The following is a 23,357-nucleotide window of genomic DNA, read 5'->3' on the forward strand; positions in this document are numbered from 1 at the left end:
CCAAGGCTTATGTCCCAGGTACACAAGCAGGTGCAGGGCTGGATAAATAAGGTACGTCTTTCTGCAGTATCTCTTGTCCTCACTGATTGTGTCTTCTCTTGATGTAGATAATTTTAAAGCCTCACTTTATTTATTTACTTTAAAGCCTCACTTTAATGTTAAAGGTAAATGTAAATATAGTATAACAAGGAAGCTCAAAATTTGCATAAAGTTTTAAGATAAAATAGGAGACTCCAAAAAAGTTACTTTCGGCAGGCCCTAGGGATGCTATGGTGGGAAAGTTTGAGTCATACCTTAGCATTCTTTCTAAAGCATTCTGTCCTAATCCTCTGTATGGAGAAAAACCAGCTTCCTGGATGTACCCCAATCCCGGGAAGTGCAGGGCAGAATCTGGACTCCCTCCAAGCACTAAGGGCAGGGCATGGTTGGGAACAGGGAGGTGAGCCAGACAGCCAGAGGCAAACAGGCTGGCATGCCAAGTGTCCTACTTAATGCCCAGCTGAGCCTGGGTGAAGAAGGATGGGGGTGTGGGATGACACCCCCCACCCACCACCAAAGACAAGTGCACACCAGCCAGTCTCTCACTTCCCTTTTTATTTCCTCTAAGACTTGCAAGAAGCAGCACCAGAGAGGGAACCCGCCCTCCTGCCCCTGGAAGGGGCCGACCCCCAACCCCCAACCCAGGACACAGTCGGCACCTCAGGCCCCTTTCCTTCTGAAAGGAGGGCTGTGTCTCTCTCACATTCGCACACATACAGACACATGCGTGTGTGCATACTCATGGCACATGGGACCTTAGGGATAGCCTGTTTGCCAATCCCCCCCAAGAGGCACCAGGAAGCAGACCCCTAGAAAGAGATAAGAGGCAGCTCCACATCCTGGTCTCCTCCAACCCAAGGAGGAAGAAGGCTCAACCCCTCTAGGACAGGGACTGTCTTCAGTCAATGGAGCGTTGCTTTGGGGGACCTTTTTGCAGGGTTTTTTTTTTTTTTTTCCTTTTTGCAGTCTTTACAAAAATAGAACTTCTCTTGGTATTTATAAATCCATGGCCATGGCTCTATGTGCATGTTACAGGTAGAAAAGCCATATGAGGCACTCCTTTTGGTTGCTCAGGCCTTGATTGCCTGTCATGCAGGTCCCTTGGTCTCAGAAGTCTATGCAGTCACCTCAGAGCCACTAAGCACCTTCAGTGGGCCCATCCCATTGGCAGTGTACTCCTTCCGGAGCCGGGCACGGTAGTAGAAGAGGTAGGAAGGCAACAGGAATCCCAGGAGTGAGAATAGCAGGAGGCCCAGATTCACCTTTAGGGCAAGGAGAGAGAAACAGAGTCAAGTAGGGACTCATCTGCCCTTAGCCTCCCACAGGGAGGAGAAGGTGGCCATTTTCTCCAGGTCCTGAGCCAGAATAAATACAGCTGGTACGTATGATGTGTTGTCATTGTTCCACCAGTATCTCACTTAATGTTCAGCAGTTCTGCAAAGTGGCTGAGATGAGACCGCTCAGGCCTAACAAGTGGCAGGGCCTGGTGGGTGCCCACACCATATGGACCTCTCTGGGTAGGTATGAGGAAGGCACAGCACTGTAGGAGTCTGGGCTGGTCAGGCTGCTCCAGAAATGGGGCCTTGTGGGCTCACCACTCTGACCTTTGCAGATGTTAACCAGTGGTATCCCGTTCAGGGTGGCGAGAGGAGGGTCTCAGACACTGTTCAAGGAGCTGGGAGGTACAGCCTGGCAGACAGAAGGCTTGGAAGGCCCAGGACACACGGGCTCTGACTCGGTTCACATCCCACTCTGCATTACTCACTTTGTGACTTTGGGCAAATAATGGCAATGCTTACTGAGTGCCTCCTTCTCAGGGCTGTTGTGGCAAAGATGTAAGTTAAAAAAAAAAAAAAGTATGCATCATGCTTAGCACATAACGAGTGCTCGGTAAACAGAAGCGGTTATTTCATCACAATTCTTGTGGGAGGAGGGTTTATGTGTAGGTGGCCCCACAGGGCAGATGCAAGATCAGCATCAGGGAGGCAGATGAGTTCAATGTAAGGAAAAGACTTTCTGACAGCAGCAGGGCTGCCTCATGCAGGAGTGGGTGCCCTACTACTGAGGGTATCTAAGCTAAAAGAGAAGAAGCCCCTTTCAGGGGTGCTGGAGACAGGATCCCACACTAGGTAGAACTGGACTGGACCAATGGTACCTGAACACAGGCCCAAGAGTCAGGACTGGCCACTTCACAAAGTACCTGGAGTTTATTAAATACAGACTCCTAGGAGGCCAGGCACTGTGGCGCACGCCTGTAACCCCAGCACTCTGGGAGGCCAAGGTGAGATTATTTGAGGCCAGGAGTTTAAGACCAGCCTGGGTAACATGGCAAGACCCTGTTTATCTCTACACAATTTTTAAAAAAAAATTAGCCAGGTGTGGTAGCCATCACCTGTGGTTCCAGCTACTCAGAAGGCTGAGGCTGGAGGATCGCTTTAGCCCAGGAGTCGGAGGCTGCAGTGAGCTGTGATTGTACCACTGCACTCCAGACTGGGCAACAGAGTGAGACACCATCTCTATAAAAAATAACAATAAATTAAAAACAAAAACAGACTCCTAGGGTCAGGCTGAGATATCCTGATTCAGGGGGCTGGGGAATTACACTCTGTGAGGGGTTCTAAAAGGCAGACAACTTGGGAACCTGCAGATTAAAGACCTCTGAGGTGCCTCTGGCTGAGATGAGTGAGGGATGGCACCACATACAAGGCCCTACCCCTGCCCCCAGGAGAGTGGCTCCTACTCCCCCCATGCCAACCCTTGCTCTCACCCAGAAGGGCTCTCCTTTCAGGGGTCCCACCATCGCCATGAAAAGTGGCTGCTGAAGCAAGGCGAACACGGCACTGATGAGGGACTGCAGGCCTGTCAGCGTCCCAAAGTGGTTGGATGGGAACCTGTCCACGAGATGAGGAGCATCAGGCGTGTGTGGCCCTCTCCAGCCCAGGCCGGCACCTCTCCTATCCCCTCCCCACCATGATCCCCGTTGGCCAGGCAGGGTGGCGCTTGAGCGTTCAAGCTCTTTGCATGGGCTCTTTGGTCCCCAGCCTTGAGGGTAAATGCTGCAACTTCGGGGCCACTGAGCTGGGTTCTGACACCTCCTGGATGTGTGATATTAGCAAGCGGCTCAACTTTCCTGAGCCCCACTCCTCCACTAATAACAGGGATGGCACTGATCTCGCAGGACTGTCCACTGTATTCTGTCAACAAATGTTTAGCTGAGAACCTACTATGTGCCAGGCACTGTTCTAGGTGCTGGAGATATCGCGATCAAGCAAGCCAACAGATTCCTGCCGTCGAGGAGGTGGCATTCCCATGGAGCAGGTGGCAGTGAGACAATAAGCAAGAGAAATGCAGAGTGTTAGACAGTGACAAATGCTAAGGAGAAAAGCCGAGCAGAGAAGGGGGCAGTAGGGAGGTTGCAGTTGTACATAGGACAGCCAAGGGAGGCCTCACTGAGAAGAGAACAGTCAGGAAAAGACCTGAAGGACAGAAGGTGAGACTGGGCACCTTGCAGATATCTGGAGAAGAATGTTCTAGAAACCGGGAGTAGTACATGCAAAGATGCCAAACAGAGAACACACTAGAGACTTCCGGAGCGCTAGGAAGTCACTGTGGCTGTGGCAGAGTGAGCAAGGGAGGAGGGGGAGCTAGAGAGGAGTGAAGTGCTGGGGCCAGAGCTTGCAGGGCTTTTTAGGCCATAGTAAAGCCTTTGGCTTTTACTCTGAGACAGATGAGATGGGAGGCCACAGAGTGATGTGAAGAGACTTATGTCCTGACAGGTGACTGCAGCCCCTGTGTTAAAAATAGACTGAGGCGGGGGGGCCAGGGCAGATGTGGGAGACTAAAGGCTGCCACAATAATCCAGGCTAGAGATGTTGGTGGCTAGGACTGGAGAGGCAGCAGTGGAGGTGACAAGAGGGGTCAGATTTGGGGTATGTGGGAGCTGCTGCTGGCTGCACTGAGGATGGAGTGAACATGGAGGGTGGGGGAGCGAAGAATCAAGGAAACTCCAGGGTTCTGCCGAGACCACTGCAGTGAGGCTGAACTCAGGGAGTGATGGTCCAGGATCCTGCCTACTGCCTACACCAACGGAGCACGTGATAATGGTTCTGATTTTGTCATCATTATTGTAATGTCCTGTTACTCCATCACATACACAGGGGAGAGGCCCTCAGCAGCCGGCAGGGGAAACCAGAAAAGACAGGCAAGTGGGGACTGTCCAACATGTCCCCAACATGAAGAGGAAAATTATAAGGCAAACGGCTGCCCTTAGGAAATTTCTTCAGGGTGGGCGTGGAGGGGAGGCTACTCTGGGGGCCGTTTCAAACAGCAGACTTAGGACTAAAGTGTCATCAAGCCAGGTATTTCAGCTTCCTCTAAGGGAAGACTCCAACAGGGGGAGTCAATTACAGCGGGATAGGCTGCCTTTAAGGAAGTGCGCTCCCTGCCATCAGAGGGGCTCAGAGAGGGGCGCATTAGGGGATGCCTGGGGCCCTTCCAGCCCTGCCCTGGGGTACTCTGATCACAGTTGCAAAGCTCAGGAAGGCATTTCAGCCGAACAGACTCACACTGCAGCATAGAGACTCCCACAGGCCGAGTGGAAGAAACCTCGAACAATGGTGTGCAGAACAAAGGTCACAAACTAAAGGCAAAAAGAGAGAGTGAAGAGGTTAGGAGAGTGTGTGGAGGCTGGAGGAAGGAGGGGTAGGGCGAAGAAGCCAACTGGGCCTCAATTCCTACCCCCTCGCCAACCCAATCTACTAGAAACACTTCCTGGAGAACCCGGAAAATAGATCCAGATCAGAAGACCAGAACTGCGCTTCCTGAAAAGCAGGCGCTGGGTGGACCATCCCTTTGGAGGAGTCTCGGGAGGCAGGGAGAGGGAAGGATGGAGGTGGGTACCTGGAGGTGTAAGTTGTTGATGAGGCAGGTGACGCCAAAACCCACAAGCAGCAGGTTGGTCAGGGTGAAGGCGTTGATGGCATTGGTGAGCTTTTGGATCTTGCAGTAGCGTGGTCTGATGGATTTGGTAGCAACCCCGTCCCTGAGGAGAACGGGAAGTCACTGGCTGCTGCCTCTACATTCCCAGGACTCCCTGGTTCTTGGCCTGGCCCGTCCCCCTTCGGATGTGCTTTCGATGTCAGGGAAGCAGAAAACATAGAAATTCATGTTTCTATGGGAAACCCATAGAAACCCATGTTCTCTAGCTCCATGTTTCTCAAAGTTTTGCTCCCCTACCCAATGACACAAGCATCAGAGCGGATGCTTTCTTCACATGCAGATTCACAGGCCTCATCTCAGTCCCCGGAATCTCAGCAGGGAGATCTGCAGATCTGCATTTGGACAAATACCCCCACGAAGTGATTCTCATGCACACTTGAAGGTTTGAGAACCAAGGATGGGAAGGAAGGTGGAAAGTGGGAAGCTCTCGCACCATCTCTCATCGTCTCTCATCAGAAGTCCTCAGGAAGGTGTCCCTGCCCTGGACAAAAGCAGATGCCCTCCTGGGGACAGTAGCTTGGCCCGACTGTCCAGCACTTCCTCTCTCTGGCACAAACAAAGGCTCTGAGGCCAGCCCAGGAGACAGGTCAGTAGGCTGGGGTGAGGGCAGGCGGTCCATGTGTCCTGGACAGAAGGACCCTACTAGAGGACCCTCGCCATGAGGAGCAGAGGGTAGAGGAGGAAGGCTCAGTGCCAGGGCCAGGCTCTGCTGGCAGGGAGGGAAGCCACTGGATTTCCTTCTCTCCCAGTCTCTTTCTCCCACCCTCTCAGGATAAACAGGGACTGTTTGGATGAACACAAAAAGAGCAAAAGCAGTCACAGAATCCGGGTTCAAGACTCCATGGTGAACTCCAGCTACTCGGGAGGCTGAGGCAGGAGAATCGCTTGAACCTGGGAGACAGAGGTTGCAGTGAGCTGAGATCCTGCCACTGCACTCCAGCCTGGGTGACAGAGCAAGACTCTGTCTCAAAAACAAAACAAAACAAAACCCTCAATGGTGGTCTCCAGCCAACAAGATGGCCCCCAAGGATCCTGCCTCCTGGTATCCCCTGTTTTGTGCGGTCTCCTTCCACAGTATATCAGGGTTACTCTGTGCCTATAATAGAATGTAACAGAATGTTACATTATGTAATGTTAATGTAATGACTTAAATGTGCAACCCTGTACCTCGGTTTTCTCATCCGCAAAATGGAGATATTAATGCACCTACCTCAGAGAGGTGTTGTAGGACTAAACAAGGCAAGGTGCCGAGCGGTGCACAGTCAGCACGCTGCATTAGCTATTCTTATTATTAAGCAAGCCAGGTCCCTTCCTAGCCTCAGTTTCTCATTTGTAAAATGGGGAGGTACCTCTGCTCTCTTAGGGTTCTTGGGAAAAAGAAATGAGCTGCTGGATGTAAACGTGCAGAGAAAATGAAGAGCGCTGCCTGACCACTTGCTGTCACCATCCCTGTACAGGCCGGTCACCTGGCATCTCCGAGGACAGTGCCCTGAGTTGGGGCGTCCACGCAGTCCTTAATCCGCCAATCCATGATGTAGCCAATGAGGGGGCAGGTGAGAAGGCACAACAGCTGCATGGCCCCAAAGATGGAGGAGTAGAACCCAACTGGGCAGGATGGGAAGGGCAGTGGGGTCAGAAACTGGCACTCAGTGGACACCATCACCCCTTCCAGCAGAGGCCAGAGAGCACCAAAATAGCCTTCCTCTGAACCCAGACTCTTACATCCCCCAAATGCCCAGGGTTACCTGGGTGGGTCCAGGCCTAGAGGAGTCCCACCCCCTGAGAAGCGGGTTGCAGCAGGGTGGGCGTGGGCCAGGGCCCTGCTTTCATCGCCCTACCTGTCTCTGCCACCTTTTGTTGCTGCTGTTCATTCATCTCTGTGGATAGGTAAAGGTACGGTGAGGGGAGCTCAGCCAGGGTGACCCTCCTGTGCCCCCAACCCCCAGGGGCCTCAGCGGTGCCTCACCATGCTCCTGGCCTCCAGTCACAAGGTACTCCAGCATCTTGTTCATGGCAGCCATGTAGAAGATGATCCGCAGCTGGGTCATGCCCATGGTGAGGAGGCTCCACAGGAAAATGGGGGAGCAGAGGCTCTTGCGGAAGGGGACGGACCCTGGGGAGACAGCAGGGGGTGCCCCTGAGCCCCAGACCTTCCACTGCCCTCTGATTGTCCCAGCTCATGCAGTTCTTGAGGGGAGTGACACTATGTGACTTTGGAGAGGGACTGGTTTCTTCAAAGACGGGAAAGTTCAGATTCACTTGCCTCCAGGCTCCTGCTCAGCTCAGAACATTTTTAGGTGCCCTCTGGATGTATGTCCTATGCTTTGTGTGGTAAAAATAACTCAGTTGAGCACCATGGCTCAGGCCTGTAATCCCAACACTTTGGGAGGCAGAGGTAGGAGGATCACTTAGCCCAGGAGTTCAAGACCAGCCTGGTGGTCAACATAGCGAGATCCTATCTCTAAAATTAAAAAAAAAAAAAAAAAAAGTATATATATAATTAGCCAGGCATGGTGGTGCACACCTGTATTCCCAGCTACGCAGGAGGCTGAGGCAGGAGGATCGCTTGAGCCCAGGAGGTCAAGGCTGCAGTGAGCTATGATTGTACCACTGCACTCCAGCCCAGGCAACAGCAAGACCCTGTCTATTTTTACAAAAAACAAAACTGGCAGGGCACAGTGGCTCACACCTGTAATCCCAAAACTTTGGGAGGCTGAGGTAGGAGGATCATGAGGTCAGGAGTTTGAGACCAGCCTGGCCAACATGGTAAAACCTCATCTCTACTAAAGATACAGAAATTAGCCAGGTGTGGTGGTGCACGCCTGTAGTCCCAGCTATTTGGGAGGCTGAGGCAGGAGAATTGCTTGAACCCAGGAGGTGGAAGTTGGAGTGAGCCAAGATTGTGTGCCTAGGCAACAGAGCGAGGCTTCATCTCAAAAACAGAAACAAAAAAAACTCTGAAGCACTCACTATGGGCTACATACTTGACATTTATTATCCCATTTAATCAATCTTACAACAACCCTGTCCTTATCACATTTTACTGATGAGGAAACTGCAGCTCAGGAAGTTAAATGACTTGCCCAAGCTCACAGGGCGGGAAGCAGCAGGTCAGCCTAACTCCAGCTCATGCCCTTAGCCATGCCGCCCTCTGAGAATCGGCTCTGGGGGTAACCACCGTCAAACTGCACACCGTTTTGCACTTTACAAAGAGCTTCCACATCCATGGTGTCATTCAGTCATCACAACTAACTTTACAGTTTGTGGGGTGCTTTGAGTGCTAGTTTAAGAGGTAAGGAAATCAAGAGCAAGGTTAAGTGATTTACCCAAGCCACATAGCCTATAACTGGAGAGCAGGACTCAAACCCCTCAACTGAGTCCAAGGAGCTCCTTCCACTTATGGAACTGGCAGTCCTGGGATCTTCATGTCCCTCCTGAGCAGCAGCCCAGGCAGGTTGCAGCTCCTCCTGTGACCAGCAGGGGGCAAAAGCCAGCCAGGTGTGGAGGACCCCTGCCAGGAGGCTCGTGGGCCTACCTGCACCTGATGCAATAAGCTCAGAGGTTGCAAGGGGCCCTGAGGAAACCAGCTACCTGACAGGCCCAGAGACCTTGTCCCTGACAGGCCCCAGAGACCAATCCCCCTTGTACTCCATGGGTACAAGGAGCTCCTCCCTCCCCCATCCCAGGAAACCAGCAGGGTAACCCTGAATCTGAACTGCCCAGAGTTAGCTGAGCTTTGATTTGCCCATCCGTAAATGGAGAGCACGCCTCACCTACATCATGGGATGTTGTAAGGACTGAAGAGGGGTGCGAATAAATACTCAAGGCTGAGTGCTCCCTGAATATGAGGACCCACCGTCCCTGTTCCCCAAGGCCGGCACCCTGACCAGACACTCACTCTCAGGAGGGTTTTCTGAGGTGCCTCGAACATCCTGGGACGACATGAAGGCATCCGACCCGTCCTCCAGGCTGGGGGCCTTCTGGCTCAGCCTCTGGCCCACGGTGGTCACATGGGTGTAGAAGCGGTCGCCTGTCACCTTGTGGTCCAGGGCCAGCCCACTCAGCTTGATCTTCTTCCTGCAGGCAGTCAGGCCAGAGTGTAGGGAACCAGTCACACAGAGCCCACCTTCAACAGCCTAGTGCTCAGCCGCCGTCCCAGCGGTGTCCAGCACCCCTCTACCCAGCACTGACGTGCTTGCAAGCTCCCTAATGCAGAGCTCCTGGTTTGTTGCTCAGAGCTTGGCTCAGGGACCAGCTTAGCACAGATGCCAAGTAAATGAAGAGTGGATCAGCTGTTTTTCACTTGGGCTGTTCCTATGGCGGAGGCGGCATTAAGACCTCAGACTCCAGAGTCAGACAGCCTGTGTCCAACCTAAGATTCACCCTCCTTTGAATGGCATGACCTTTGGAAAGTCACTTTGTTTCCTGCACTTTCGTTATTAATGGAGTTAATACTGAATCTACATCATACAGCTGTTTGAGGATGGGACAGGGGCTAAGTACAGTGCCTGGCATAACTGTCAGCTCTGTAATGTCACCTTACGTGCTTGGTGGGGAGCATCACCTTTTGCCTCGGCTGCACTGATAGGGGGCTGGAAAAAGTTGATGTTCAGGTGGCCCCACAAAAGGCAGAGTGCTGGATTCTTTTATGTCCCTCTTTTTGGAACCACATGGCATCAAGTGCTATTACTGAGGTACCTCCTACTCTGATCTCCAAACCCAGAAAGGATGAAAACAATATTTTGTTGTTACTTTTTTTTTTTTTTTTTGAGATGGAGGTTTTGCTCTTGTTGCCCACACTGGAGTGCAATGGTGTGATCTCAGCTCACTGCAACCTCAGCCTCTAGGGTTCAAGCGATTCTCCTGCCTCAGCCTCCCGACTAGCTGGGATTACAGGCATGCACCACCACGCCCAGCTACTTTTGTATTTTTAGTAGAGATGGTATTTCTCCATCTTGGTCAGGCTGGTCTAGAACTTCCCACCTCAGGTGATCTGCCCTCCTTGGCCTCCCAAAGTGCTGGGATTACAGGCATCAGCCACTGCAACTGGCCCATTACTTTTAATGGCAAAAACCATAATTACTTTTGCACTCACATAAATAGTTACCATAGGCTGGGCATGGTGGCTCACACCTGTAATCCCAGCGCTTTGGGAGGCCGAGCCAGGCAGATCACTTGAGGCCAGGAGTTCAAGACCAGCCTGGCCAACATGGTGAAATCCTGTCTCTACTAAAAAATACAAAAATTAGCCAGGTGTGGTGGCGCGTGTCTGTAATCCTAGCTATTCAGGAGACTGAAGCAGGAGAATCACTTGAACTCAGGAGAGAGAAGTTGCAGTTCACTGAGATCACACCACTGCACTCCAGCCTGGGTGACAGAGTGAGACTCTGTCAAATAAATAAATAAATAAATAAATAAATAAATAGTTACCATGTTTTGACCACCTGTTATGTACCAACTCTATCACTTAAAAACACCCATGGGAGGCTAGGCACAGTGGCTCACGCCTGTAATCTGGCACTTTGGGAGGCCAAGTGGGGAGGATCACTTAAGTCCAGGAGTTCAAAACCATCCTGGGTAACACAGTAAGCCCCGTCTCTACAAAAAATTAAAAAACTAACTGGGCATGGTGGTATGTGCCTGTAACCCCAGCACCTCGGGAGGCAGAGGGAGAGGTTCGCTTGAGCCCAGCAGTTTGAGGCTGCAGTGAACCAGGACCAAGACACTGCCCTCCAGCCTGAGTGACAGAGCAAGACACTGCCTCTAAAAAGACAAACAAAAGCGACCCATGGGTAGGTAGGAACAGGCTTACAGTACAGATGAGAAAGCAGAGCTTGGAGGGCTCAAGCGATTTGCCAAGCAGAGGTCCAAGCCGAGGTCTCTCTGAATCCCAAGTTAATTCCATCTATCATATCACCACATCCCTGACCACCCTCTCTGCCCCATGGAGAGTCTCCGCCCACTCCAGCCACTCACGTGTAATTGACTTCCTCAGGGGCAGGAAAGGCTTCGACGGGCCAGTTGAGGGCGCAGTTCAGAAAGATAAGGCAGGCCAGGCCAGACCAGGTAAACATGATGACCACGAAGGCCACACCGGCATCGTAGATCAGCTGTGAGAGGAGGGGGCAGGCCCGTGGGGGAGACTGCCTGGCCCCAGACCCCACCAAGGTAGATCCCAGGCCTCAGAGGCCTTAAAGAAGGTCTCTTCTCCCCTTGTCCTTGTGCCCAATTTGCAGATGAGGAAACCAAGACCAGAAGTTTAGAGTCAGACTCAGAAGACCCATCATTCCTCTTTCTTTTTCACTTGAGCTCCCCTAGAGAGCTATGAAGTAGTCTCCACAAAGCCTGAAGCTGCTGGCCACTGGCTCAAAATGTCTCTGAAATTTCCATTATCTTAAAAAGATACATACATTTTTGCCTAGGACTCCACAAACATTCATGTTCATGTTCACACAAAAATGTCCACTTCATAGTATGTACAAAGGAAACTTAGAACTCTAGGTTTACCGGGCCTCACTGTGTTTATCCTGCCCCTTCCTGGCACGTTCCCCGGGGGAAAAGGCAAACCCAGACTGCTCATGCTCAGCCTTATCTCACCTTTCCCAGGTGCTCCCAGTGCAACCACTGGGGGTCGGGGAGAGGGAGGTGCAAGTGCTCTGCCTAAGGGCTCTCAACCCCAGGGCAGGTAAGTTCTCATTTGAATGATTCTGTGCAAATGCGTCAGCCCCTCTTATGGAAGAAGCTGGTGCACAGAGAAGACCGTCTGTTTTCTTGTTCTCCCCATGCCATGTGAACAGGATGACTAATGTCTGCTCTCCCCTTAGGCTCCTGCTCAAACCTTTTTCTCTGCAGTCTTGGACCTTAGGGCTTCTTCCTCTCTAGGGGCAGGACAGAGCTTCAAAGGGCCACACACCCAAATGTGTGGAGGTAAGATCTGGCTCCTCAAACACTACTTCAGTTGAAAAGAAGGGAGAACTGCCCACCCTCCATGCCTGCCCACCAGAACAACTGATGGCCCCCTACCCATGCGCTCTCTCAAACTCCTTTGGAGACACTGGGCAGAAGTACCTTCTTTGGTACTCTTTGTAAAGTGCAAAACGGTATGCAGTTTGGTACTGCCCACAATGGAGGTTGAGGAGCATGGCATGGCTCAGTCAAAGGGTGCTTTGATATTTGACAGAGGAAATAGGGGCCCCCATTTGCACTGAGCTAAAACTTTGGTCTCCTGGCTTCCAGGGACACCAGGTTGACCTGTCCAGGATCCAGCCTGGCATAAACTCATTTTTGTGACCTTGGACCAAACCACCCAGCCTCTCTGGAAGGTGTGGAAAAATGTGGCCCCAAAGGCTGAATAAAGCCAGCGAGTCAGGGACCTTGAATGCGTGTGAAGGGGCTAGACTTGATTCTGTAGGTGAAGCTAAACCACTGAAGGTTTTTCCGCAGTGTGTGAGCCAGTTCCCCATCTGGGATCCTTCTGGAAGTCATGTGAGTGACAGATTACAAAGAAAAAGAATCAGAGGCAGGGAGACCAGCTGAGAAAGCTTGCCTTGGCCCAGGAGAGACGGGGAAGGCCTGCACTGGGATGATGACAGAGAAAGGAGAGCGCAGAAGTCAGACCCGTGGGTCAGCACTAGCTGCTGCTCACTCAGCCCCACCCAGTTCTTGTGTCAAGACAAAAAGAAAACCCAGGTGGCCTCACTGGCCCCCCAAGCAGCTCCATACCTTGATTCCTGGGAATGTGATGGCAGAAGAAGCATAAGAGCCAATCATGAGGGCCATTAACGTGGAGCGCAGGTTCCCAAACATGTTGGGCAACTGAGGGGGGAAAGCAGCACCCATGAGGTGGGGACACCCTGACCCTCGCCCAGCGTTCCCAGCCCTGCTCCATACAACAGCCCCGGGAGACGCAGCAGCAAAGCCCCAAGGCAAAACAAACAGAAAAATCAATGTGGGAAACTGTACTCTGCCCCCTGCCTACACACTCACCGTGCACTTTAGCTTCAAAAAGGCTCCCAGACACCCCTCAGAGAGACGTTGTGTTAATTTTGTTTAATCCCAGATTTCCCAAGTTTGTTACGTAACACCTCTGAACAACGCATGGAATAGGTGCTTAAGAAACACTGATCTGGGCTGGGCGCAGTGGCTCACGCGTATAATCCCAGCGCTTTGGGAAGCTGGCGGGAAGCCTGAGGTCAGGAGTTCAAGATCAGCCTGGACAACATGGTGAAACCTCATCTCTACCAAAAACACAAAAATTAGCTGGGCATGGTGGCAGGCACCTGTAATCCCAGCTACTCAGGAGGCTGAGGCAGGAGAATCGCTTGAACCTGGGAGGTGGAGGTCGCAGTGAGCTCACTCCACTGCCCTCTAGCCTGGGTGACACAGGGACACTATGTCCCCACCCACCAAAAAAAAGAAAAGAAAAGAAAGAAACAGTGATCTTATCCAACCCATTTTAGATGAGAAAATTGACACCCAGGGAGGAAAAGTGTACTCAAGTTCACAGAGCACATTAATGGCTTTCTCCCCATTGTTAGACTGTCCCAGCCCTAACCCAAGGCTGTGACCATGGCTGTGTCCCGGTAATAGGCGGTGCCTCTTAACCCTCTCAGTTGGCATCCCAGCCCAGTTTCTGCTTAATCAGGACAAATCACGTCCTGGGAGGTGAGGGTGGAAATAAGGGAGGGAATGGAGGCAGGGCAGACCAAGTCTCCAGAGGAGGTGGCTCTGACGCACAGCAGGGTCAGAACCCCCACCAGGAGAGAATTTAATTGATCATGTGTTCTGCTCACCTGCCTCAGCCAAGCCCTCAGGGCAGGGGAAGGCAAAGTCAGGATGCCCTTCGCACACACCCTCCTCTGGCCCCACCATCCTCCCCGAGTCACTAGATCCCACAGCTGAGAAGGACCTTAGGATTCGTACAAAGCCTAAACCCATTCCACAGAGGGGGAAACTGAGACTCTGAAGGGAGGCCTCAATAGCTCTGGTAAAGAAGGCGTTTAGGCCGGGCGCGGGAGCTCACGTCTGTAATCCCAGCACTTTGGGAGGCCGAGGTAGGTGGATTTCCTGAGCTCAGGAGTTCGCAACCAGCCTGAGCAACACGGTGAAACCCCGTCTCTAATAAAATACAAAAAAATTAGCCAGGCGTGGCGGCGTACGCCTGTAGTCTCAGCTACTTGGGAGGCTGAGGCAGGAGAATTGCTTGAACCTGGGAGGCGGAGGTTGCAGTGACCCGAGATCGCGCCACAGAACTCCAGCCTGGGCGACACAGCGAGAGTGCGTCTCAAAAAAAAAAAAAAAAAAAAAAAAGTGTTTAAACACAGAAGATAACTAAATTCTCCTTCCCCCTCCTACCGAAGTGGCTGGCTCAGGAAAAACCTCTACCCACTCAGGCAGAGGTTTTCCTGCACCCTGCATCTGTGAGGCACCGCTGCCAAGGACGCCAGGGAAGGGTGCCAGGCCTGGAGAGGGCAGGGCCCTCTCCCCTCCAAGGGGCCACAAACGCTGTCTCCGCCCGGTACCGTGGGTAGAGCGAGGCCGGCCGGATAACCCCGGGCTGGCGGCCTTGCAGCGCGCGTGGCAACAGCAGCTGGGCCCGCAGGACGCAGCACCATACGTGCTGGTCCAAGTCTAGGCCAAGCGCAGCAGCCCAGGGGGCGGGGCCGGCCGGAGGGAGCGGGGAGCGGCTGAGGGGCGGCGCCGGCGCCGGACCCTGCCATTGGCTGGAGGTTACAGGAGGCGGGGATATAGCGGGAAGGAGCCGCTGGTCAAGCCCCACCCGGCAGCCACGGAGGGTCTGAGGCCAAGCCCCAGAGAGAAGGGATTTAGGGCCCTGGGCCAAGTTGCACAGCAGGGAGAAGGGGCTGCGCTGAGGGGCGGGGAGAAAGGGATCCGCTTCCTTCCTTGAGAGTTGTGAAATGCTCCCGGTTGGAATTAAAGGCGGCTGCTGGGGCGAGGTAAAATTCAGCCAAAACCACCCAGTCAGGCAGCCCTTCTCAGAGAGAAACAGTCCGAGCCAGCCCGGCCAGGAACCTTCCCCTCCACCCTCCCGACACTCCTAAGCCTTTAACGCGTGTACACACTCACATAAATAAACACACTTAGAACAACACACATACACAACTCACCACATGTAATAATAGGTCAAGCCACGTGCACGATGAAGTGTCGACAGTTTCATATGGTTCAACCTGGTACACTCACAAACACACCTACCAACTCAAGGCTTTTACAGGGACAGGGTCACACACCCACTCTCCCACGGCATGGCAAGCATGCACACGCTGTCTCAAGCTGCTCGCTCCCCCTCACGATCATGTTACCCAGTTTTATTTTCTTCCCAGCACCTATGACTACTGACATCATTTATTAGTTTACTTGTTTATTCGGTTGTCTGTGCCCCTCACCCCCGAAAGGTAACCTCCAGCGGGGAGGATGACGTGGTCAGTCCTGACAGTGCTGTAATCCAGGACCTAGAACAGAGCTCCATAGACATTCATGGGCTCTGTACACACAAACACACACATTAACATACAGCCTGACACACAGCCTCATCCACACACGCACAGCCTCACACCTGCTCTTTGCAGCCACCCTGCAGTTTCTCCACACATCCACTTGATCTAGTGATCTGCGGCCACAGGCCCCTCCCCCAGCCCACTCACTCTGCCCTCACCCCACTCGGGGGAATTCTGCGGCCAGGCCAGGCCTGTAACACTCACCGTGAGTGAAGTGAACGTTAGGCAGATGCCACCAAAGCCATTCAGGGACAGCGCGAGGAATATCAATGGAGACAGAACTGGAAAGGGGAAAGAGGCAGATGAGGGCACTTGGGGAGCTGTGGGAAGCCAAGGGCAGGAGCTGGGGTAAACATCCACCTTCATCCCACCCATTCTTTTCTTGTGGAGCCACAAGAGGACAGACAGCTCACCTTCCACATCCCGGGAGGCCAGGGCCATGAGGGTGCAGGACGCAGCGAAGCAGGCACTGTGGAGACACAGGGAAGGGCAAGGGGTTGGCCTGTGAGCGCCTCCCCTCCCCTTCCCCTGCAGCATGGTCTCTGTCCTCCAGTTCCCCATAGCCCAGCCGCCTCACCTGCCAACCAGCCGCACGGGTCGAGGGCCAAAGCGGTCCATGAGGATCCCCAGTGGCAGGGTGGTGGCACTGAGCACAAAGGAACCGATGGTGAAGCCCAGGTTGAGCATCTCATCCTGCCGGTCACAGCCCGGCCACCTGCGCTGCTCATCCTGGGTGCTGTTGGTGCTGTTCTCAGCTGAGGAGGGGAAAGGGAGGGCTCAGCACATGACAACAGGAACAGCTGGGCACAGGAGACAGCAGCCTGCAGTCAGGGGACCTGCTTTCAAATCCCATGCCAGGTGCCTTTAGGGGTACCCTAGAGTCACATCTCCTCTGACGGGGCTGCTCCAGAAATGGCAGCAGTTAGTACCTGACCCTGGGAGAGTCTTGCACACACACGGCCTGAGGCTTCAACTAGCTCAAATGAAATACTGGACATAAAAGTATTTACCAAGTTGTAATATGCACTCAGCGTCCAAGCTTAGGGGGTTGTGGACCCCCAACAAGAAGTGCCCCCATATCTAGAGGCAAAGGCAAAGGCAGTGAGTGGTGCTCTAATGGCTACAACAAGAATTCATTAAAATGGCCAGGCGCGGTAGTGCATGCCTGTAATCCCACCACTTTGGGAGGCTGAGACAGGCAGATCGCTTGAGCCTACAGGTTTGAGACCAGCCTGGGCAACACGGTAAAACCCCATCTCTAAATACAAAAAAAAAAAAGACATTTAGAAAGAATTCACTAAAACTTAGAGGACGCTTTCCCGATAAATGATAGTCTGAAAAATAATTACTAACACTTACTGAGCACTTAACTGTGTTCCAGGCACTGTTCTAAACATAACAGCCCCATGAGTCAGTTAATACAGTTATCCCATTCCCCAGGTGATAGCTGAGGTACAGAACGAGGACCAGTCACTGCCCTCCAGTCCCCTCTAAAAGTCCACCTGGAGGACTTGTCCTTAACGGTAAACTGCCAACTCGGAGTTGTGACAAGTTAAGGAGAAAAGCTAGTGATAGGAGATAAAGGGTTGCTTCGCTTTACTCAGTGCTCAGTGAGTCATGAGGTGGCTGCCCCAGGCCTCCAATTTGTCACTTGGCAGCACTGCCAAGGGCAAACTCTGGGTACACCTGGGGCAGGCAGACAGACCAGGGTCTGAATTCCCACCACCAGCCTTACTAGCTGTGCCCCTTGACCAAGTAACTTCCTCCTTGTCTGCAAACTGGACCAAAGAATGCCTAACCCATGACCTGCTTAGGAGGATTCAACTGGAGACAGTAAACAAAGAGCTTTGCACAGTGCCTGGCCCAGAGAAAGTGCTCCTGAAGGATCTGACGAAGGGGTAGCTGACCCTCCTGGTGGGTCATGTGGTAAGCACGTACTCTAGGAGCCTGGGCATCCACACTGCATGAGACAGGAAGTTCTCAGCTCTAGAGTGACAGGTGCTGCTAAAAGAACAAACCAGGCCAGGTGCAGCAGCTCACACCTGTAATCCCAGGACTTTGGGAGGCCAAGCAACACTGGGAAACCTTGTCTTTACAAAACGTATTTTAAAAATTAGCCGAGCATGGTGATGCATGTCTGTAGTTCCAGCTACCCGGGAGGCTGAGGTGGGAGGATTGCTTGAGCCCGGGAGGTCAAGGTTGCAGTGAGCCGTGATCACACCATTGCACTCCAGCCTGGGTGACAGAGCAAGGCCCTGTCTCAAAAAAAAAAAAAAAAAAAAAAAAAGAAAGAAAGAAAAAGAAAACAAACAAAAAAACCAACAAGGGGAAAAGGGGATGTGACAATGCCTGGATACGAGGGGGTGGTATAGAACATCTGCCCTCAGTGGTGAAAACAACCTGACTTTACGTATCCAAAGGGCGTGCAGGCGGCAGAAGAGTAAGGGTAAAGGGATCTGTGTGTTAACATGAGGAAGAACACAAAGGCCTGGCAGATCCTGAGTGCTGACCAACCAGGGAAGGAACCGTCCTGGGCAACAGAGAGTCTTCTTTAGTACCAGCTGCCAAGGAGGTGGGGAAAGTGCTCAGACACCTCCAGGAAGCACTTAGGGGGTTGGACCACACAGCCTTTGGGTATCAGGCTAGCCCTATAATTTAGTGATCTTTGTGATCACTGTTCATTTCTCTACAGGCGTTGTTTTTGTTTTTTTTGAGACAGAGTCTCACTCTGTCACCCAGACTGGAGTGCAATGGTGCAATTACAGCTCATTGCACCTTTGACTTCCAAGCTCACTGTAGCCTTGACCTCCCGAGCTCAAGTGATACCCCCACCTCAGCCTCCTGAGTAGGTGTGTCTACAGGTGCACGCCACCACATCTGGCTAGTTTTTGTATTTTTTCTAGAGACGGGGTTTCGACATGTTGCCCAGGCTGGTCTCGAACTCCTGGGCCCAAGTGATCTGCCTGCCTGGGCCTCCCAAAGTGCTGGGATTAGAGACATGAGCAACTGTGCCCGGCCTCTCTACAGGTTTATCTGCATTGGTTTATTCACTCTACACCCACTCACTAGATATTTACTATACACCAGCACTGTGTTGGGACAATGTGTAAAGCAAGAAGAAATGCAAAAATGATTTAGACCAGAAGCTGCACACGGGTGACCAGCAATGGCCCCCACTCATGTTTTGCTTGGTTGGCAATGTTGATCCATCCTTATAGTGTTGTAAATTATAATTGGGTGCCAGTTTAAATTCAGGAGTTATCACATAAAAATCCAGATTTTTGGCTTCTCTTTAAAAAGTCAGAAGATCTGGGCATGACTGTAGCTGAGTGGAGGCCATCCTTTTTGCCAGGGCTTGCCTTCTCAAGGTCATACCCGTCCTCACCTCTCTTTTAATTCCCATACATTTGCTATCCTACACCTGCCCTGCTTTACCCAATTATTAGCAAATGCCTGGCCCCAACTGGCATTTTTATTTGCAGTCCCTGAATTAGACACTGTTCCTGCTCCTAAGTGTTTGATAATCAAATGACAATTTCCCTCACAAACAATCCCACTAGCATGCAAATTAACACCTACTTTGTGCTAGTGTTTTCTATAGAGAATCCCATTTAAACCTTGCAACAACCCTAAAAGGTGAGTACAATGGTCCCCATTTTATAAATGGTAAAAGATCCAAGGTGCAAAGCAATTCAGTTACCCAGCTTTTAACAGGCAGGCTCAGATTCAAACTCAAGATAATCTCCAAAGTCAACAGTTTTCCACTGCACCTAAGGGCCTCTGTGTTACATGGGCCAGTTTGCTTAGTAAGTTTCTCAAGTACACGTCAGTGCCAGAAAGGACATGTGCTCTTCCACTAAAGGAGAATCCAGTCCCATGAACTGCTAATGACTTAGTGTCAATTCATACATTCATTCCTGTTTTATGGATCAGCCTTTTATGAGTTTCACCAATGAGTTCATTCATAAGGCTTGATCACTCTGAGTAGTTGGATAAAATCCAGATTCTGAACTAAGAGGGGAGCCAGCCCAAGATGCCAAGACCTCTTAGAGCTGGTGTCCATGTTAATGACAACAGAAAAGGTCTTCGGCGAGGCCGGGCGCAGTGGCTCACGCCTGTAATCCCAGGACTTTGGGAGGCCGACGCGGGCGGATCACAAGGTCAGGAGATCGAGACCATCCTGGCTAACACGGTGAAACCCCATCTCTACTAAAAAAATACAAAAAAAAAATTAGCTGGACATGGCGACGGGCACCTGTAGTCCCAGCTACTCGGGAGGCTGAGGCAGGAGAATGGTGTAAACTCGGGAGGCAGAGCTTACAATGAGCTGAGATCACACCACTGCACTCCAGCCTGGGCGACAGAGTGAGAACTCCATCTCAAAAAAAAAAACAAAAGGTCTTTGGCATCAACCCCCCACCCCAACATTTACAGACAAATAAAGCAAAGCATAGGATGGGATTCGAAGCCAGGGAAAGCAGTGTTTCCTAATATGTGGTAAGCACAGCATGTAGGCACTCAAGATGGGTTCAGGAAGTAACATGGAGCAGTTTTTAAGGTTTCATAGTTAATTGTTATTTGAATGTTTATTTAAAACATACATTGGCCAGGTGCAGTGGCTCACACCTGTAATCCCAGCACTTTGGGAAGCCAAGGCAGGTGGATCACTTGCGATCAGGAGTTCAAGACCCACCTGGCCAACATGGTGAAACCGTCTCTACTAAAAATATAAAAATTAGCTGGGTGTGATGGTGGGTGCTTGTAATCCCAGCTACTCCAGAGGCTGAGGCAGGAGAATCACTTGAACCTGGGAGGCAGAGGTTCCAGTGAGCTGAGATCACATCACTGCACTCCAGCCTGGGCTACAGAGAGAGACTCCATCTAAAAAAAATTACTAACAAAAAAAATAAAATAAAATAACAAAATAACATAAAATAAATAAAATAACATAAAAAATAAAATAACAAAATAAAATAAAAAACAATGTATATATGTACATATATATGTATGAGAAACATATATGTATATGTATAACTTGTGGGGGTGGGTAACAGCTAACTCAATATTCCAAGAATATTACACTTTAGAATGAAGCTATTTTTTTTAAGTAGACTGATTCAAAAGGAATTATTAGTAAATAACAGTAGCTATGGCACATAGAAATGGTAAAATCATGAAGGTGAACTGCAAATGACTAGGTCTAGGAAACACTGGAAAATGGGATGGTTGTGAAGCATCTGGAGTCTGGAAGAGCTGGGTTCAAATTCTAATTCCACTAGCTGTGCTGCAGAAACTCTCTGAGGCTCCATTATCTCATCTGGGAAATGGAGACAGTGGTCTCAACCACCTGAGAGGCTGGCTCTGAGAACTGTCACAAATACACGCACAGCGAACACTCACAAAATGATCCCATTTTCTTTGTCTCCCTGCTTACTGTTCCTTTCCTAAACCCATGATGCTTCCCTTTCCTGCCTCAGACAAGGTCACATTCAGCAAAAACACCTTAGGGGTTGGGTGGTGGTTCATGCCTATAATCCCAGCACTTTGGGAGGCCGAGACAGGAGGATCGCTTGAGTCCAAGAGTTTGAGACTAACCCTGGCAACATAGTGAGACCCCATCTATACAAAAAATAAAAACATTAGCTGAGCATAGTGGTGCACACCTGTAGTCCCTGCTACTCCAGAGGCTGAGGTGGGAGGATCACTTGAACCTGGGAGGTGGAGGCCGCAATGAGCTGAGACCACACCATTGCACTCCAGCTTGGGTGACAAAGTGATACCCTGTCTCAAAAAATAATAATAAATTAATCAAATAAAATTTAAAAATTAGCCAGGTGTGGTGGTGTGCACCTGTAGTCCAAGCTACTCAGGAGGCTGAGGTGGGAGGATTGCTTGAGCCTGGGAGGTCAAGGTTGCAGTGAGCATTGATCATGCCACTGCACTCCAGCCTGGTGACCGAGTGACACCATGTCTCAAAAACAAACAAATGACAACAACAAAATCTTAGGATTGGGCTCTCGCTTGTCTCTTGTCTATGGCTGGATTCCCCCAGGACAGCCCTGGACCATTGGAGGTCGGGGACATCCACACTATTCTCATGAGTCCCAGTAGAAAAGTTCTGGAGTCCAGTGTGAAACTGAATCTTTACTCCACCCTTTATTTACTAGCTGTGTGACCTCGCACAAGTTACTTAGCATCTCTGAGCTTCAGGTTTCTCTTCTATAAAATGGGGTTAATAATAAAAATATCTGTATCACAGATTTGTAGTGAGTACTAAATATTTAACTAACAAATAGTAAATGCCTAAAGAACTTTAGCAATTGTTTTATTTGGGCACTTATGCTGGATATACTTTGTGATAAATTGAACTGCCTCTGCCTAAATTCTGAGAAACAGAGGCTCTGTTAGCTGTAATACCCTTATAGGTAGGTCAGAGGATGTGGCCAGGTAACCCCAAAGCCGATACTAGTGAATGCTTCAGTGAGTTCCAGGCCAGGCACAGTGCCTCACATCTGTAATCCCAGCACTTTGGGAGGCTGAGGTGAGAAGATCACTTGAGCCCAGGAGTTCAAGACCAGCCCTGACAACATAGTGAGAACCTGTCTCTACAAAAAAATAAAAATAAAGAATTAGCCGAGGCTGGGCGCAGAGGTTCATGCCTATAATCCCAGCACTTTAGGAGGCCAAGACAGGTGGATCACTTGAGGACAGGAGTTCAAGACCAGCCTGGGCAACATGATGAAATCCCATCTCTACCAAAAATACAAAAAAATTAGCCAGGCGTGGTGACACAGGCCTGTAATCCCAGCTACTCAGGAGGTTGAGGCAGGAGAATCACTTGAAACTGAGAGGCAGAGGTTATAGTGAGCAGTGATTGCGCTGCTGCACTCCAGCCTGGGTGACGAAGCAAGACTGTCTCAAAAAATAAAAATAAAAAATAAAAAATTAGCCGTGCATGGTGGTACATGCCTGTGGTCCCAGCTACTTAGGGGGATGAGACCTAAGGATCACTTGTATCCAGGAGGCCGAAGATGCACTGAGCCGTGTTTGTACCACTGGACTCCAGCCTGGGTAAGAGAACAAGATCCCATCTCTAAAATAATAATAATTGTAATAATAATAATGAGTTCCTCATTTGTTGGACTCTTTATATTTTTGTTAAATGACATCATTTGATCCTTACATCACTGTTCTTTGGGAGAAAGGTTGACAATTGTCCAGTTTGTTTTATAGACTTGGAAAGAATGGAGATCCAAAGAAGATAAGGTCATATGCAAATAACAGCAAAGCCAGGTCCAGAAGGTAGTAACAATCCCATCTGTAGTCTGAAATGTTATCTGCTTCCTCTCATTTCATTTTCACAACAGTGCTATAAGGTAGGGATTATTGGCCCCATTTTACCATATGGGGTAACTGAGGTATTAAGAAAATTAAGTGCCGGTGCGGTGGCTCATGCCTGTAATCCCAGCACTTTAGGAGGTCAAGGAAGGTGGATTACCTGACGTCAGGAGGTCGAGACCAGCCTGACCAATATGGTGAAACACCATTTCTACTAAAATTACAAAAATTAGCCAGGCGTGGTGGTATGCACCTGCAGTCCCAGCTACTCGGGAGTCTGAGGCAGGAGAATTGCTTGAACCTGGGAGGCGGAGGTTGCAGTGGGGTGAGATCGCACCACTACACTCCAGCCTGGGCAACAGAGTGAGATAAGAAAAGAAAGAAAGAAAGAAAAAGAAAATTAAGTAACTGGCTTCAATCACCCAACAGCACATAGCAGAGTTGGAAGCCTGCCTCTTGCCACAC

At 50.7% G+C, this 23,357-nt stretch overlaps 1 protein-coding gene across 14 annotated transcripts in view; it reads right to left on the reverse strand.

The window, feature by feature from the left end:
* Positions 1 to 574: 574 nt before the first annotated feature.
* Positions 575 to 23,357, reverse strand: part of SLC43A1 (solute carrier family 43 member 1) — a 30,251-nt gene continuing 7,468 nt past the window's right edge. For 2 of the 14 annotated variants that reach the window (XM_031653578.1, XM_031653581.1), the window contains exons 3-15: positions 16,132 to 16,309; positions 15,968 to 16,023; positions 15,759 to 15,835; positions 12,760 to 12,852; positions 11,014 to 11,147; positions 8,936 to 9,114; positions 7,004 to 7,150; positions 6,876 to 6,914; positions 6,504 to 6,642; positions 4,939 to 5,080; positions 4,605 to 4,678; positions 2,807 to 2,930; positions 975 to 1,301 (exon numbers count right to left, since the gene is read on the reverse strand). In XM_031653578.1, coding sequence (XP_031509438.1) covers positions 1,155 to 1,301; positions 2,807 to 2,930; positions 4,605 to 4,678; positions 4,939 to 5,080; positions 6,504 to 6,642; positions 6,876 to 6,914; positions 7,004 to 7,150; positions 8,936 to 9,114; positions 11,014 to 11,147; positions 12,760 to 12,852; positions 15,759 to 15,835; positions 15,968 to 16,023; positions 16,132 to 16,309 — 1,529 coding nt within the window. In that variant the 3' untranslated portion in view covers positions 975 to 1,154. Of the gene's footprint in view, positions 1,302 to 2,806; positions 2,931 to 3,263; positions 3,324 to 4,604; positions 4,679 to 4,938; positions 5,168 to 5,274; positions 5,370 to 6,503; positions 6,643 to 6,875; positions 6,915 to 7,003; positions 7,151 to 8,935; positions 9,115 to 11,013; positions 11,148 to 12,759; positions 12,853 to 15,758; positions 15,836 to 15,967; positions 16,024 to 16,131; positions 16,310 to 23,357 lie in introns of those variants that run through there. The other 12 variants (XR_004177560.1, XR_004177557.1, XM_031653577.1 and 9 more) reach the window with 12 other exon arrangements.

The sequence above is a fragment of the Papio anubis genome, chromosome 12 (assembly GCF_008728515.1).
Source record: "Papio anubis isolate 15944 chromosome 12, Panubis1.0, whole genome shotgun sequence".
Taxonomy (NCBI): Eukaryota; Metazoa; Chordata; class Mammalia; order Primates; family Cercopithecidae; genus Papio; species Papio anubis.